This window comes from Hyperolius riggenbachi, chromosome 10, assembly GCF_040937935.1.
Source record: "Hyperolius riggenbachi isolate aHypRig1 chromosome 10, aHypRig1.pri, whole genome shotgun sequence".
Taxonomy (NCBI): Eukaryota; Metazoa; Chordata; class Amphibia; order Anura; family Hyperoliidae; genus Hyperolius; species Hyperolius riggenbachi.
The window spans coordinates 137,827,450-137,844,339 of record NC_090655.1 but is presented as its reverse complement, the minus strand read 5'-3'; the positions used below and the strand labels follow the sequence as shown (position 1 = coordinate 137,844,339).

The 16,890-nt window shown below is 42.8% G+C and overlaps 1 protein-coding gene across 9 annotated transcripts in view; it reads left to right on the top strand.

Moving 5' to 3' along the window:
* Positions 1–16,574, top strand: part of LOC137536207 (leukocyte tyrosine kinase receptor-like) — a 522,796-nt gene extending 506,222 nt beyond the window's left edge. For 5 of the 9 annotated variants that reach the window (XR_011024541.1, XM_068258311.1, XM_068258309.1 and 2 more), the window contains 3 exons: positions 1,982–2,190; positions 15,863–15,914; positions 16,287–16,574. Coding sequence is in view for 1 of the 9 variants with exons in the window: in XM_068258322.1 (XP_068114423.1) it covers positions 15,860–15,914; positions 16,287–16,406 (175 nt within the window). In the remaining 8 variants the exon portion in view is untranslated. Of the gene's footprint in view, positions 1–1,981; positions 2,191–15,859; positions 15,915–16,286 lie in introns of all 9 variants that reach the window. The other 4 variants (XM_068258322.1, XM_068258313.1, XM_068258310.1 and 1 more) reach the window with 3 other exon arrangements.
* Positions 16,575–16,890: the final 316 nt, after the last annotated feature.

Genomic DNA, 16,890 nt, shown 5'->3' with positions numbered 1-16,890 from the left:
TTAAATCTGAAAAGTGCAGAGTGTATGGGAACCTTAACATATTTTTCTCTGGAGTTACCTCATGTCAATTATTATATTATTATATCAGTAATTAATGTGGTGTCTATATGTGTTAGTAATGCTTACAGTTTATAAAGAAAGCAGTTTGTCTGTAATTGTGAACATAATTGAATTATACCAAAGGACAGAAGTAGCTGTGATCTCCGAAGGCACAATTCCTAGATGCTCAGTGTTTCGGATCTAGTCAAAAGCTATAGGATGTGGACTGGATAAAATGACTCTGGCTCAGTTTTTGTACTTGGATTCTAATTTACAGACCTGTTTGGCCATAGTGGACTCCTGAAGACAACTCCTGGTAAAACTCCTCTCCTCCTGTCCTTATATTAAACACTGAACATATTATTAGAACTTCTCTCCATCACAGCATCCAGGGGATCCCCACAGCCCAGAACTCAATTAAATCTGCAGATATTACAGCGTAATTAAGTAATATAAGAGCAGGGTTAATTTAATGTGAATTCAAAATGCCTCGTGCAGTCTCCTACTGCTTGGAACATCTGAAGCCACATGATGCACCTTAGTGAAAATGAAGGATAATTACATTTCTCTTTACTCTCGAGAGATATCTTGATTTTGTGGTATTTATGGGTGTTCAAGTTATATGAATTTAATGGGAGCTCTACTTGCAATAAGGAGTTTGTATATGCCATACAGACTATGACACACTGGATCCTAGTGCCAAATGGATCAACTAGAAGATATAGGCATGCTCTGCTCCATTCATCTGCTCCTTAGGTTAGACATCCACATATTAATCATGGCTGATAAGGGCATGGAAGCAGCACTTGTGTCCAAGTTGGATCAACAAAAGTCCACCAAGTCCCACCATGGAATCATAATATAGAGTTGTCTAAAGGAAGGCAAAAAAAAAAAATACTAGAGCATATTTATCAAAGCCAGGGCATAGAAAACTGGAGCAGTATTTGTGCAAAAATGGAAATGATGTCCAGATTGGTTACTCTAAGCAGCTGCTTCCCCTTTGTGCCCATTTTGCACCAGTTCTGCTACAATTCTCCTTGCACTGGTTTTAATAAACCTGACCTTTTGGTGTCATGATTCGTTTTCGATTTCGTTAGTCGAGAATCCACAACAAGAGACTAAAATCATCTCTATTGGAGTAACCATACATCCAGAAATTGCATAGCCAAACACCAGAGAATTGCCCAACTGTGGTCTCATTGAAATGCCCATGAAATGGAGGATAGAACGCAACTCCATCTTAAAAATAACATTCCGATCAGAGGGCATCTTGGTTATTTAATTGCAAAGGTGATAGAAATACACAAATTGTATATAAAAATACTTAATGATGTTAGTTTCTTTTTTATTTATACACAAAATAAAGCATTATCTATTTTAAAAGATTCAAAGAAATATTATTGTAATTTAAATTCTGATTTCAGCTTTGAAGATCTGCTACACCCCACAATGGTCCTTGTGGTCTGTGATTGTTCCTGGGGGTATTTGAGGAAATAATTAAGTAAAAAGAGATAAATAAACTTCTGAATTCTTTTATCACCAGAGGGATTTCTACTTCAGTTTTTGATCTGTTTTCATAAAAGAATATTCAGATGTCACTTAAAGCATTTGAATTTTCATGTACCCTTTCAAAACTAATTACTGAGAAAACATTTCATTAATCTGGCAGAAACATGACTCGGTCACCATAGGTAATGTTTATTCGGTTCTACTACTGAATGCTTTAAGGGAGCTGAAAACATTGCAGCTAGAAAAAAAACTGTTGATGTGTTTTTGACAGACAGCACAAAGAGCATACAGGCAAACCAGGATATTATGTTGTTTATTAAGGTATTCAATTATGTATTACATAACTGAATGCTAAGATCAAAGATAACTAGATCAAGTTGTGAGATTCCCTGTGTGTCCTGCATACACACCTAACTGTTGACTCTTCCACCAGGTTGGAAAATTTAAGTGGCCACCCAGCCTTTACCAGAAAACCACACAAGGAATGATGGTCTTCTACTTCTAGTGGGCAATGTGATTCTTTACCAGTGACCACCAGGTAGTGGTTCCTGGGGCAACTCCACTTAAGGAAGGGAGAACAGATGACCCTGCAGTGAAAAGAGAGTACAAACAAAAGGCTGAGATCCCAATTGGTTCTTTAAGGTAAGGTTAAAAACAGTAAAACATACAAGGCATGAAGCTGGCAGTCCTAGTTGGGAACAGCCAAACGGCAGCACTAGGTGAAAAACTGTTTAGATTCAAGCAGCAGGCTGAGGCGGTGACAGGCTGAGGGTGAAGGTCAGAGATGAGTCAAAAGAGGCAGGAAATGGTCAGGATGAGTAAGGTTTGGAGTAGTAGACATGCCCGAGTCAAGTCAGTAATATCAGTCAAGCATAGCTAGGAGTAACAGGAAACACAACAGGGACTAGTCAGAATTGACAGCACTGGGCAGCTGTTACAAGCTGGATTAAATATAATATCTCTATATCAACATACACACACCTGCATATATATATATCTATATATAGATATATATACCTATATTTATATAAATAGATAGATAGATGTGTATATATATATATATATATATATATATATATATATATATATATATATACATACTAGTTGATGGCTTGGCTTTGCCCAGGTATGTATTTGGCTGGTGTTGGTTCTGTCCACTTTTTCTAACCCTAACACACAATTGCTCAATGACCTAGTTTGTGAGCTTTGCGGCCTTTGGCATCAATAATTTGCATTTAAATGAAACACGTGATTGGCTGTGTCTCCACCCCTTTTCTGAATTTGAACCCCAGTCACCCAATGACCAACTGTACCAGGTTTGAGGCTTGTGCCATTAACAGTGCAAGAATGGCAGCAATTAAATATTCCCCTTGAAAATCAATAGGTGAATATAGGCTCCACACACTGTTCTGAATATTATTGGTGTCTCCCAAAAGACAATAAGGTACATAGGTACAAGAGGAATTGTTGTGGGGAAAAAAAAAATTCTCAGCTTTGATTTACATTTGAACAAAAAGTGTCCAGTCCAAAATTATTCATACCCTTCTCAATAATCAATAGAAAAGTGTAACGATTGGTGTCAGCACACAGAGAGAATCTGATTATTGGTGATCTGCAGTATCACCAACAATACAGATATATACCAGATTATTGATGATCTGCAGAATCACCAATAATACAAGTATGACTAACCTCTGGACACCTGATAAAGTGTAAGTGTTTTGGTGCAACAGTAGGCTGTCTCCTGTGGGGCGGGAGACGCAGATAACAATGAGCATGGACCACCTAAGGAGCAGGTGGCCCTTGGCTGGGTGTGAACTATCTCCTAGGAAAGGGGATAGAGATAACCTGCGAGCCAGTGATTCCCTGCAATACTGGGAATCAGACTATACTGCAGCCAAAGGACTCCTAAGGGATGGAGCCCCTGACTGGACTGCAGAGAGGCCTCCCTGAGGAACAGGAGGTTTCTGCAGCTACCTGACACTTGGCGGGGTAGTGTCACAGGTAGTACAGACAGACTGAACACTCAAGGAATGAGTGACAGCCAGAAGGGTCGGCCAGGCCAGGTCCGCAACACACGAGCAGATAAGGTACAGAGACAGAAGGCTGATTCGGTGACCAGGTACAGGCAGGGTTTGGCAACAGGTAGGCAGATATGCATAGGTACCGAATCAGAAAGCAAGAGAGAGGTCGAGAAAGCAATGGGTCATAACAGATAAAGCAGAGGCCTAGTCTAGACTGTGAGGTCCGTGGTCTCAACACCCAGGAACTGATCTAAAGTATAACACAGCTCTGACACAGTATTCCTAAGCTTGGGTGTGAGGTCCTTGGTCACAACACCCTGGAACTGGTCTAAAGTATAACACAGCAATGACACAGTATTCCTAAGCTTGGGTGTGAGGTCCTTGGTCACAACACCCTGGAACTGGTCTAAAGTATAACACAGCAATGACACAGTATTCCTAAGCTTGGGTGTGAGGTCCTTGGTCACAACACCCTGGAACTGGTCTAAAGTATAACACAGCAATGACACAGTATTCCTAAGCTTGGGTGTGAGGTCCTTGGTCACAACACCCTAGAACTGGTCTAAAGTATAACACAGTAATGACACAAGCGTAATCTGGCTAAGTGTGAATTCCCAGGTCCACCTGGTTCTAACACACTGTGGGATCTGACTATGGTCTGAGTGCTCACACGTATGTATTCGCAACGGCAGACAACATGAGACTGACCAGCGAGATCTATATCTAGTGCAGCGCTCCTCAGCGCCACTCAGCCAATGACAGTCTGCGCTGGGATCAGCTGACCAACCTGATCAGCTGATCCCTCTCCTCCTGGCATAAAGGTCCTGCCTCGTAGCTCTCCATCTGTGTGCACTAGAAGGCTCAGACAAACCAGACGCATGCTGCTGTGCGGAAACTGCCGGTCTGAACGCGGAGATAGCCGCCCCGCCGCCAGACCGCGTGGCGGCATCTCCGCAATCCTTTACAAAAAGCCTTTATTAGTTATTACAGCATTCCTATAATTGCAGACCAGATTTTTGCTTGTCCCCCTTCCCCTTGCTTGTTGAGTCATCAGACACAGGCTGGGGGCTAGAATGATTTGTCTGTGATCTGTCCACATAGGAGCAGCTTGCCAGCCAACTGGCCAAGTACATCTGTAGGTAACTTTTCTTACATTATAGCACCATCATTTGTACAATCTGCTCTGCTCAAAAACCTCTGAGTTGAGTTTGTGATGTTTACATTTGGTTGCCAGTCATTGCTGAACTAGTTGGCCTTAATTTTATCACCTGAGTTTGGCAAAAATATCTAAAGCTCACCAGACAAACATTGATTTTGATCACCAAAATGGACCCCACCAGCCAGCCATCATGCACCCTTTGTGCCCCGCAAAAAAATTGAAACTGATACCTCCACTGCATAAAAGGTGTACATTTCTGGTCCAATCAGGTAAAACTGATAGAAAATTGATGTAAAACTGACAGGACAAGACAGTACTGGACTGGAAAAGTACAGATTTATGTGTGAACCAAGCTTGGCACTATAGCTTCCCTTACCTGTTTTCCTTTTTTATACTGGCAATAATACCAGTAAAAATCAAATCAGACTTGTGTATAAGAGCTGCCACATTCTGACTGCTACGGTCTGCTGACACAATACAGGCAACCAATACTACTTTATTTTGTTTGTGAGCCTTGAGGATAAATGGACTCTGTGAAACAGTAAGTGTATCCTAATGGATTCTAACTTATAAAACTAGTATGATAAATACTATATTTCCTGAATTATTCATTAAGACACATTACTTAACATTTTATAATGCTGACTTTACAGATAGAGCATAATACTGCTATCAACTGGAAATGCCAAGAAAATATCTATATAGGAAAAGTTATATCTACTACTTTTTATTTTTTCCATTTCCGTTTTCATGGCCATTAACTACATAGATAAATAAAATGGAACATTGTACTGTTTTTTTAAGCAGTAATTGTGGCTATCAAGGGCCCGTTTTCCTAATCTGATGGCACTTCTTTTGTGTGAAGGTTATCAGCGTGGACCAATCTGTCTATAGCACAAGTCTGGTCTCACAATACACATCCAGTATTTCTAACAAGGGATGAGTTACATTTTTTGACAAAATAAAATTGGTCCATCTCTGAATCATTTGGAGCCATTTTAACAGGAAGCAGAACTTCAGGTACTGATTCCGCGTAAAAATAATATAAGAAATTAAATTTATAAGTGCTGCAAAAAAAGAGTTATCCCAGCTCAGACTTACAATAACAATAATATTTATATAGCGCTTTTCTCCCTGGGGACTCAAAGCGCTGTGACCCTGCATTATGCAGTCTCAAAGGCTAGGGAAAAGAGGTGAGTTTTTAGCCTTTTTTTAAAGCTGTCCAGAGAGGGAGCCTCTCGTACTGATTGTGGAAGTGAGTTCCATAGAGTAGGGGCTGCGTAGGAAAAGGCCCGAGCACCAAATGTTAAGTGTATCCTGGGAATAATCAGCTTCATCTTGTTGGCAGAGCGGAGGTTGCGTGGAGGGGCATAAAGTTCCAATAGATCCGCTATGTATTTGGGTCCCATGTGGTGTAGAGCAGGGGTGCTCACACTTTTTCGGCTCGCGAGCTACTTTTAAATTCGCTGAGGCCAGGAGATCTACCGACGTTTCAAAGGCCACCGCGCCCCCCCCCCCCCCCGGAACCCCGCTGCAAAGGTAGTTAGGTACAGGTCCCTTCAGTATAGGTTAGCTAGGTATATGTGCCATCTGTATAGGTTAGCTAGGTGTATGTGCCTTCAGTATAGGTTAGCTAGGTGTATGTGCCTTCAGTATAGGTTAGCTAGGTGTATGTGCCTTCAGTATAGGTTGGCTAGGTGTATGTGCCTTCAGTATAGGTTGGCTAGGTGTATGTGCCTTGGGTGCCTTAGCTTAGGTTAGCTGGGTGGGTGCCTTAGCTTAGGTTGGCTGGGTGGGTGCCTTAGCTTAGGTTGGCTGGGTGGGTGCCTTAGCATAGGTTGGCTGGGTGGGTGCCTTAGCGTAGGTTAGCTGGGTGGGTGCCTTAGCTTAGGTTGGCTGGGTGGGTGCCTTAGCTTAGGTTGGCTGGGTGGGTGCCTTAGCTTAGGTTGGCTGGGTGGGTGCCTTAGCTTAGGTTAGCTGGGTGGGTGCCTTAGCTTAGGTTGGCTGGGTGGGTGCCTTAGCGTAGGTTGGCTGGGTGGGTGCCTTAGCTTAGGTTGGCTGGGTGGGTGCCTTAGCTTAGGTTAGCTGGGTGGGTGCCTTAGCTTAGGTTAGCTGGGTGGGTGCCTTAGCTTAGGTTAGCTGGGTGGGTGCCTTAGCTAAGGCACCCACCCAGCTAACCTACGCTAAGGCACCCACCCAGCCAACCTACGCTAAGGTTGGGTGCCTTAGCTTAGGTTAGCTGGGTGGGTGCCTTAGCTTAGGTTAGCTGGGTGGGTGCCTTAGCTTAGGTTAGCTGGGTGGGTGCCTTAGCTTAGGTTAGCTGGGTGGGTGCCTTAGCTTAGGTTAGCTGGGTGGGTGCCTTAGCTTAGGTTAGCTGGGTGGGTGCCTTAGCTTAGGTTAGCTGGGTGGGTGCCTTAGCTTAGGTTAGCTGGGTGGGTGCCTTAGCTTAGGTTAGCTGGGTGGGTGCCTTAGCTTAGGTTAGCTGGGTGGGTGCCTTAGCTTAGGTTAGCTAGGTGGGTGCCTTAGCTTAGGTTAGCTGGGTGGGTGCCTTAGCGTAGGTTGGCTGGGTGGGTGCCTTAGCGTAGGTTAGCTGAGTGCGTGCCTTAGCGTAGGATAGCAGGATGTATGTGCCTTAGTGTAGGTATCTAGGGATAGGAGCCCGGGTGCACGCAACTTACCTCCCTTCAGCTCCAGCGGTGGCGTCCTGGCTTCACTCCCTCAGCCGCGGCTGCCTGGAGTGCAGATATGCAGTTCGGCGGCTGAGGGAGGCTCCGGCGGGCAGCGTGAGTGGAGGCGGAAGTGTTGTCTCCAGCGCCGCCCCCCAGCCATGACACTGCGTCGCCGCCCCTGGCCTCTCAGCTGCGCCTCTCTCCTCCCCGCGAGCGGCCAGCAGCAGAATCTGACAGGACGCGGCCAACTGGCTGCGTTCTTAAGCTGCTGGCTGCAAAATTCAATGGGACGCGGCCATGAGGCCGCGATCTACCAATCAGGCGGTCGCGATCTACCAGTAGATCGCGATCGACCTATTGGGCACCCCTGGTGTAGAGCCTTGAATGTCAGCAGGCAGATCTTAAAATTGATTCTCGATTTTACTGGCAACCAGTGAAGAGTTTGCAGTACTGGGGTGATGTGTGATCTGCGGGGGGCATTGGCTAGGAGTCTGGCTGCAGCATTCTGTACTAGCTGTAAGGGGCGCAGAACCTTTTCTGTAGATCCGATGAACAGGGCGTTGCAGTAGTCTAGGCGGGAGGATACAAATGCATGAACCAGGGCAGGTAGGTCTTCAGCTGGGATAAGGTGTTTGATTTTCGCTATATTTCTTAGATGGAAGAAGGAAGACTTGACGACAGCTGATATCTGCTGTTTGAGTTTTAGATTTCCATCCAGGATCACCCCAAGGTTTCGCACAGAGTCTTTATACTGTACAGTATCTCCCCCAATTGCTAGTTTGAGGTGGTGAGCGTTTTGAACTTTATCCATCATGTGTGGACCACCTACCACCAACACCTCTGTTTTGTCAGAGTTTAGCCTCAGCCAGCTGGTGTTCATCCAATTTTGTAAATCCACTAGACACGCATTTATGGATGCTGATGGGTCTTGGGTGCCAGGCTTGAAGGACAGGTACAGTTGTGTGTCATCTGCATAACAATGGTATCCTAGGCCATAGTTCTGGATTATTTTGCCCAGTGGGAGCATGTAGACTGCGCGTACGTTAAAAAGGGGCGCTGGGAAAAAAGGGCGCCGGGTTTTTAACGATAAGCATTGATAACGTTTAAAAATGTATTGTACTGTATTTCGTTTAAAATTAATGTTTTATAAAGTTATAAATCATTAAATAATGTGCATTAAATCGGCAATTGTAAAAACGTTAATCTTTCGTTTAAATAGTGAAACGTATAATAACGTTTAAAAAAAAAATACTAAGTAACCCTCCCTGTACCTACCCCTAACCCCTAGACCCCCCTGTTGATGCCTAAACCTAAGACCCCCCCTGTTGGTGCCTAAGTAACCCTCCCTGTACCTACCCCTAACCCCTAGACCCCCCTGTTAGTGCCTAAACCTAAGACCCCCCTGTTGGTGCCTAAACCTAAGACCCCCCTGTTGGTGCCTAAACCTAAGACCCCCCTGTTGGTGCCTAAACCTAAGACCCCCTGTTGGTGCCTAAACCTAAGACCCCCCTGTTGGTGCCTAAACCTAAGACCCCCCTTTTGGTGCCTAAACCTAAGACCCCCTGTTGGTGCCTAAACCTAAGAACCCCCTGTTGGTGCCTAAACCTAAGACCCCCCCTGTTGGTGCCTAAACCTAAGACCCACCTGTTAGTTTTTTCGTTTAAAAATAATGTTAAAAAAAAAAAAAAAAATGTACTGTTTTTCGTTTAAAAATAATGTTTAAAAAAAAATATTGTACTGTTTTTCGTTTAAAAATAAAATTTAAAAATGTATAAATCATTTAATAATGTGTAATCATGAGAAACAGTAATAAAACATTAAGTCTCCGGGCGCCGCTTTTAAAACGTTATTTTTCTCCGGCGCCCTTTTTTCCTATCGGGCGCCCATTAAACGATATTTATTATAGGAGTGAATGGCGGCGCCCGATTTGTCCACTAGCCTCAGGCGCCCGAATTTACTGTTCCCGTAGACTGCAAAGAGTAATAGTGATAGTACAGAACCCTGTGGAACTCCATAGGGAAGTGGCACTGGATTAGAGTAGTGTGTGCCCAGACATACTTGCTGTGTCCTGCCAGATAGGAAGGTCTGAAACCAGCTAAGAACAGTGCCCCCTAGGCCACAGTAATTCTTCAGTCGCTGGATTAGTATTTCATGATCCACAGTATCAAATGCTGCAGACAAGTCAAGAAGAATCAAAATTGAGCAATCACCCTTGTCCCTTGCAGTAAGTAGATCATTCATTACTCGGACTAATGCCGTTTCAGTGCTGTGCCTTTTCCTGAATCCTGACTGAAAAGTATCAAAGATGTTGTTATCTGTAAGCCTGGCTTCCAGCAGGTTGGCGACTACTTTCTCGATAACTTTTGATAGGAATGGTAAGTTCGCCACAGGTCTGTAGTTGGTTACAGAATCAGGATCTAATGATGGTTTCTTCAAAAGGGGTTTTATGATTGCTTTCTTTAGTTCTTCTGGGAAAAGTCCACTTTGCAAGGAGCACTGAGTGATTTTGTGAAGTGCTGGCCTGATCAGCTCTGGGCACTGCATTAGGGATCCAGTTGGGCCAGGATCCAGGTCGCGGGTAGTGGGGTAGAAGCAGTAAAGTGTTGTACCGTGTTAGCCATGAGTAAAAGCAAGAAGTTTTGAATCAGGATGATACCATTTATTGGCTAACTTAGAGATGGATAAACAGTGAGCTTTCGACTTATAAAAAGCCTTCGTCGGACTGGTTCCTGACCAGAACTGAAAAACACAGCTTATATACACTGACATACAGAGGAGAAACATTCTTTAGCAAACATAAATGTAATTAGATGCCTTAACTGTTACTGAGGAGGCTTTCCCAGGCATCCTATCTAAATTGATAAGATCAATAGAATCCTCAACATGACATAAAGCAGACTCTGGTGATGAAGAGACATCGTAAATTCCGAATTCAAATGGTAACTGGCCTGGTTACATGCACCATTAATTCTAAGCTTAAGAGAATTGTGGCATTTAAAGCCAGCACCTGAAAGCAAATAAAATGAATAGTGACAGTGAATTCCATCTTACACAGCATATGGCACAAAAATGAATGAAAAGATAGAAAAATTAAAATTAAAAGAACTGTGGCATTTAAAACCCATCGTACCAGCACAAGAAGTTGGAGTCCTTGTTTAAACCATCTTGTACAGTTTTGAACCAATGTATAAACTTAGTTTCTTGTGTTAGTCTCATGTTTCCCGATTTGAAGCCACCCATTAATACAGTGACGCGAAAATCGCTTAAACTGTGTCCAGGTAAACAAAAGTGTGTTGGTATTGGGAGATCAGTATAATTTGTAATATCCTTTTTCCTGCTGTTAATAGTGGATCTGTGGTGTGTCATGCGATCCCGCAGTGGTTGACTTGTTTCTCCCACATAAATTCCTTTGGGGCATTTTGCACACATGATCAGGTATACCACATTAGATGAGTCGCAGGAAAAGGTGCCTTGTACTTTGTATTCCTGTTGTGTACCCGGTATTAGTATCCTGTCAGTGGAATGGATGTATTCACAGGTCCCACATGTTTTCCCTCGGCAGGGGAATGTTCCATTCTGTTCTTGCCTATTTAAGGCACTCCTCACTATCATCTGCTTAAGATTGGGTGGCTGTCGGAACGCAAGGAGGGGAGGTTCAGGGAATATCTTTTTCAGTCTCTGATCCTTGTGTAGAACAGGATGAAGTTCTTTTGCAATCTTTCTTAAGATTTCCAAGCGTGGGTTGTAGGTTACCACCAGTGGGACACGGCTCTCTTCCTGGCTCTGCTTGTACTCCAGGAGCTGAGTCCTAGGGATGTTGTTAGCTTTCCTGATTTGGGTCTCAGCCATTACAGGATTGTATCCCTGTTTTATGAAATTCTTCTTCAGGTAACCCAGGTGTTTGTCTTTGTCATCCTTGTCACAACAGATCCGATTGCATCTTATTGCCTGGCTGTAAATTATGGAATTCTTTATATGTTTGGGGTGGAAACGGTCATACCTGAGGTATGTGGGACGATCCGTCGGTTTGCGGTACATGGACGTTTGTAAGCTGTTCTCTCTGATGTATATGGTGGTGTCAAGAAAGTTAATCTCCTTGTGAGAGTAGCTCAATTTCAGTTTGATTGTGGGATGGAAAGCATTGAAGTTCCTGTGAAATTGGACCAGATCCTCCTCACTTGCAGACCAGATGATCAAGATGTCGTCGATAAAACGGAAGTAGGCCATGGGTTTTATATGACAAGTATTCAGGTATTCTTCTTCAATCTTTGCCATGAAGAGATTTGCGTACTGCGGTGCAAACCGTGAGCCCATTGCCACTCCCATTTGCTGCAAATAGAGGTCCTCTCCAAAAGTGAAATAATTGTGTGTGAGAACGAATCTCATTAGTCCAGCAATTGAGTTTATAGGTGTACCCAAACCTTGAAGATATTTGCGACAGGCCGCAATTCCATCATTGTGGGGAATGTTGGTGTACAGAGACTCTACATCCATAGTGGCAAGAATGGTGCCTTCAGGCACTGGGCCAATGGCTGCCAGTTGGTTCAGGAGGTGTGTAGTATCCTGTATGTAGCTGGGTCTTTTACAGACTAGAGGCTTCAAAATGTTTTCCAACCACCCTGAGATATTCTCTGTGAGAGTTCCATTCCCTGAGATTATGGGCCTGCCTGGGTTCCCCTCTTTGTGGACTTTGGGAAGCATGTAAAAGCAGGCGGTTCTCGGCTTTTCCGGGATAAGAGTCTGTACATGAAGCCTGGTGTTTACGGGCAATTTCTTTACCATCCTATTGAGTGCCATCCTGTACCTTTTTGTTGGGTCCTCCTGTAATTTGGCATAGTGCATGGTGTTAGACAACTGTCTTTGTGCCTCCTGGATATAGTCACCGGTGTTCATGATGACTATGGCACCCCCTTTATCCGCTGGCTTAATAATAATGTCCTTATTCTCCTTAAGGGATGTGATAGCTTGTTGCTCTTGCAATGTTATGTTATGCGCCAGTGTTTTTCTTTTATTCAGAACCCTGTCAGAGATTTGGCGTCACAAAGCACAAGGCACCTTTTCCTGCGACTCATCTAATGTGGTATACCTGATCATGTGTGCAAAATGCCCCAAAGGAATTTATGTGGGAGAAACAAGTCAACCACTGCGGGATCGCATGACACACCACAGATCCACTATTAACAGCAGGAAAAAGGATATTACAAATTATACTGATCTCCCAATACCAACACACTTTTGTTTACCTGGACACAGTTTAAGCGATTTTCGCGTCACTGTATTAATGGGTGGCTTCAAATCGGGAAACATGAGACTAACACAAGAAACTAAGTTTATACATTGGTTCAAAACTGTACAAGATGGTTTAAACAAGGACTCCAACTTCTTGTGCTGGTACGATGGGTTTTAAATGCCACAGTTCTTTTAATTTTAATTTTTCTATCTTTTCATTCATTTTTGTGCCATATGCTGTGTAAGATGGAATTCACTGTCACTATTCATTTTATTTGCTTTCAGGTGCTGGCTTTAAATGCCACAATTCTCTTAAGCTTAGAATTAATGGTGCATGTAACCAGGCCAGTTACCATTTGAATTCGGAATTTACGATGTCTCTTCATCACCAGAGTCTGCTTTATGTCATGTTGAGAATTCTATTGATCTTATCAATTTAGATAGGATGCCTGGGAAAGCCTCCTCAGTAACAGTTAAGGCATCTAATTACATTTATGTTTGCTAAAGAATGTTTCTCCTCTGTATGTCAGTGTATATAAGCTGTGTTTTTCAGTTCTGGTCAGGAACCAGTCCGACGAAGGCTTTTTATAAGTCGAAAGCTCACTGTTTATCCATCTCTAAGTTAGCCAATAAATGGTATCATCCTGATTCAAAACTTCTTGCGGGTAGTGGGGGGGAGACTTTGAATGAGAATTCCAAAATCTTCTTCACTCAGAGTGTCAAAGACTTGCCATGGTGGTAGTAGGCAGATGCAAAGTCCAGTGGTCAATTGATGTTGGTGTAATGCTGGCACGGATGGTAGACACCTTGTTTGTGAAGAAGGCAGAGAATTCTTCACACCTTTCCCTGGAGAATGTGGTTGGGGCTTTTAGGCAGGAAGGATTGCAGAGTAATTCCACTGTGTGGAAGAGTTGACCAGCTCTGTTGTTGGCTGTAGATATTTTGTGCGAGATAAAGTCTGATTTTTTCTTGGTTATTGCTTGTTGGTATTGTCTGAGGTGTTGAATTAGGCTAGATTTGTGCTCCTCAGACCCTGATTTACGCCACTGTCTTTCAAGTCTGCACCCTTTCTTTTTTAGATCCATGATGGTTTTGTCAAACCAATTAGCTTTCTGCTTTTTGGTTGCTGATTTGGTGCGCCATGGGGCAATATTGTCAAGTGTTTCATATATCGTGTTGTTGTACTGGGTTACTAGAGTGTTCATTTGACTGTGGAGCAGATTTGTAAAATCCAGGTTGGCAGTTATCCTCTCCGGTGTTAATTTATTCAGGGGACGGACTTTGATTGTTTCTTTAGGGAGCTGCTTGATAGGGTGATGTTCAATAGTAAACTGTATTATGTGATGGTCTGACCACACCACTGGGGTTACTGTTGTGTTACTAATGTCCATTCCAAGGTGGAATAGTAAGTCTAGCGTATGCCCTCCTCTGTGAGTAGCATATTTTACAACTTGTGTGAAGCCTAGTCCACCCATGAGATTTATTAGTTCATTTGCATTTTGTGATTGAGTGTCATCAGCCCAGACGTTGAAGTCACCAAGGATGATCCATCTCGGATAAGACAGAGTTAGCATTGCCAGAAGTTCTGAGAATTCCTGTAGGAATGGGTCAGCATCTCCGGGGGGACGATAAACCACTAAAATGTTGAAGCCTTTACCAGCTGAGATCTGGGCACCTATACATTCAAAAGACTTTGTTGAGCCAACATTCAGGGCTCTGAGTTGCAGAGTTGTTTTGCCACAAATTGCTACACCCCCTCCTCTGCGGTCTCGTCTTCCCTCACTTAGGACTGAGTAATTGTATGGGATGGTTGCTTCCAATGTGGGGCCCGCATTGGCATCAATCCAGGTTTCAGTGATGCATGAAAAATCGCATGTCTGAATAAGGTGGACTTACCAGTACACCAACTCTGCATCAAATACTTTAATTCTGCACTCCTATGGTGCGATGAAAACATTCAAACCTGAGCAAAACTTTCAACATGCCACGGTGCAGTTGGGTCAAAGTAATGTGACCGGTGACGCCAAACAGAGGTGGGTCTTTGCTGATCCCTCCCACCTACAGAGTTAATGGTGGAGTGTAGCTATCTCCTCTGTGGCAGACACCTAAATGTAGTCACTTAGCCCGAAGACAACTGCACATGTGCACAAAATAAATAGAATCATATGTGTGTAGCCTAACAATGGTACAGGAATAAACATAGAAATAAATAACTGGTTCCCCAGAGCGGATGTGACCAATTGGTCTATAGATAATCCCTATGGCCAGTCAAGCCAAAGTGTGCCCCCATAGTTGTAAAAAAACACTATATTGGTATTAGACGCCTTCACAGAAGGCAAAATATGGTAGGAATCATGTGTACAGTATAGGGGTGCATAATATATACAATGCAGACACTCAACCATGTTTCATCTTTCAAGAGGGCATCGTCAGAATAGAAAATAGTGCACAAAAGAAAATAATAAACAGCACAACCCCTTACCCAATAGCCCAAGTCAGAGATGAGGTATGAGCCAAATGGCATCCTTAAAATATGGTGGATAATAATGTGTACACACCCATCTGCCTCATCTTGCCTTGTCCCGCAAAGCCACCCCGCATCACCCGACTTCCGGCACCTGGCCCCGCCTTCCCTCTCTCCCCAAAGAAAAAACGGCAAGACAGTTACTGCAGTAAATGTCTTGGCGTTTTTCTCCGGGGAGAGAGGGGAGGGGAGGCGTGGCCAGGTAATGGAAGTTGGGTAATGTGAGGTCTTCCGGGCGGCTTTGCGGGACAAGGCCTCTTCTTAAATACAGTTGCTGTAATCCTATATATATATATATATATATTATATATATATATACACAGTATATATATATATATATATATATATATATATATATATATATATATATATATATATATATATATATAAATATATATATATAATCTGGGGAGAACTATTATTTTTTTCTCAGAGCTGTGGAGCTATGATTCAAGTCTTCAAAATGGCAGGTGTTAATGGCACATAACTTTTAGCAGGTCAATCGCAGCCTTAGAATAACATACCACGGCACAATTTGAAAACATAAGCGTTTTACGTTGCTACAAGTTGCATGTCGATTAACATATTTTCAGTTTTATGTTGCATTACATTTATTGCAGTTGCACATTTTTGTGTTTTTTATAGAGTGGGGATAAGAAAAAAATTAATAATATCATTAATCCAAGGGACTGTGTTTGTTTCCCAGCAGATGTCCCTACCTTTTTCTTCTGCCCCGAGGACAAAAGACTCTTCATTTTCAGGTGAGAAAGGTTCCTGTTCACTGATTGCAGTAAAGAGTCTCCATCAAGTGTCTCTGGAGTCTACACAAAACAATTGTAGGAAGGCGGAACATAGACTGAGAGATTGGGAACCTCTCTTAACCCAAATTCCACTGAAGCCTGGCCTCATTTGTCTACTGTCACTTTCTATTCTTCATTCATCTCTTCATGTTTTCTGTCGTGTTCAGACACTCCAGATGGTATTTTGTCTTTGTGGCAATATTCTATTAACCTATCAGACACAGTCACTATGGGTTTTAGTTTGCTTTTAACAATGCTGTATTTGATAAGGAAAGCTATCAGTATATAAAACATGCGCCATGTTAGAGTCATTATATTTCTCTTCAACTATAGGTCTATAGTGAACTCATGGATGTTGCAGGATTAGAAAGAAAGAAAGAAAGAAAGAAAGAAAGAAAGAAAGAAAGAAAGAAAGAAAGAAAGAAAGAAAGAAAGAAAGAGAAAATCTGGTAAACGCTTATCATCTTTTGAAATGTTCGAATACAATCTAAAATAATAACCTAATGCAACCTAGGCAGTAACTAGTGAACCATGTTTACTCCTTTATTATGAATAAACTCACATTGGCCCAGATCCAATCCAAGCTTTCTCCCAGTTGATATTTTCACATCTTTTCAATAAAATGCCTTTTAAGCCACCAGCAAGCAAAAAATACTGTCGGTAATTTGTTATAAAACACGCCTGGAATGCATTACAGTACAATGCATTGCAAGAAGGGAAAAATATTTCTACCACTGTCTTTCAGACCCCCTCTAATGCCACAGAGGAGGGGTAGGGGATCAGGGACAACTAAGTTGAGTAGGAGAACAATTACCGTATTTTTTTTTATAAGACGCTCCAGAATATAAGATGCACCTAGGTTTAGAGGACAAAAACTAGGGGAAAAATATTGTGGATTATGCCCCCTTGTACCTCATGCCCCCTTGAACCTCTTGTG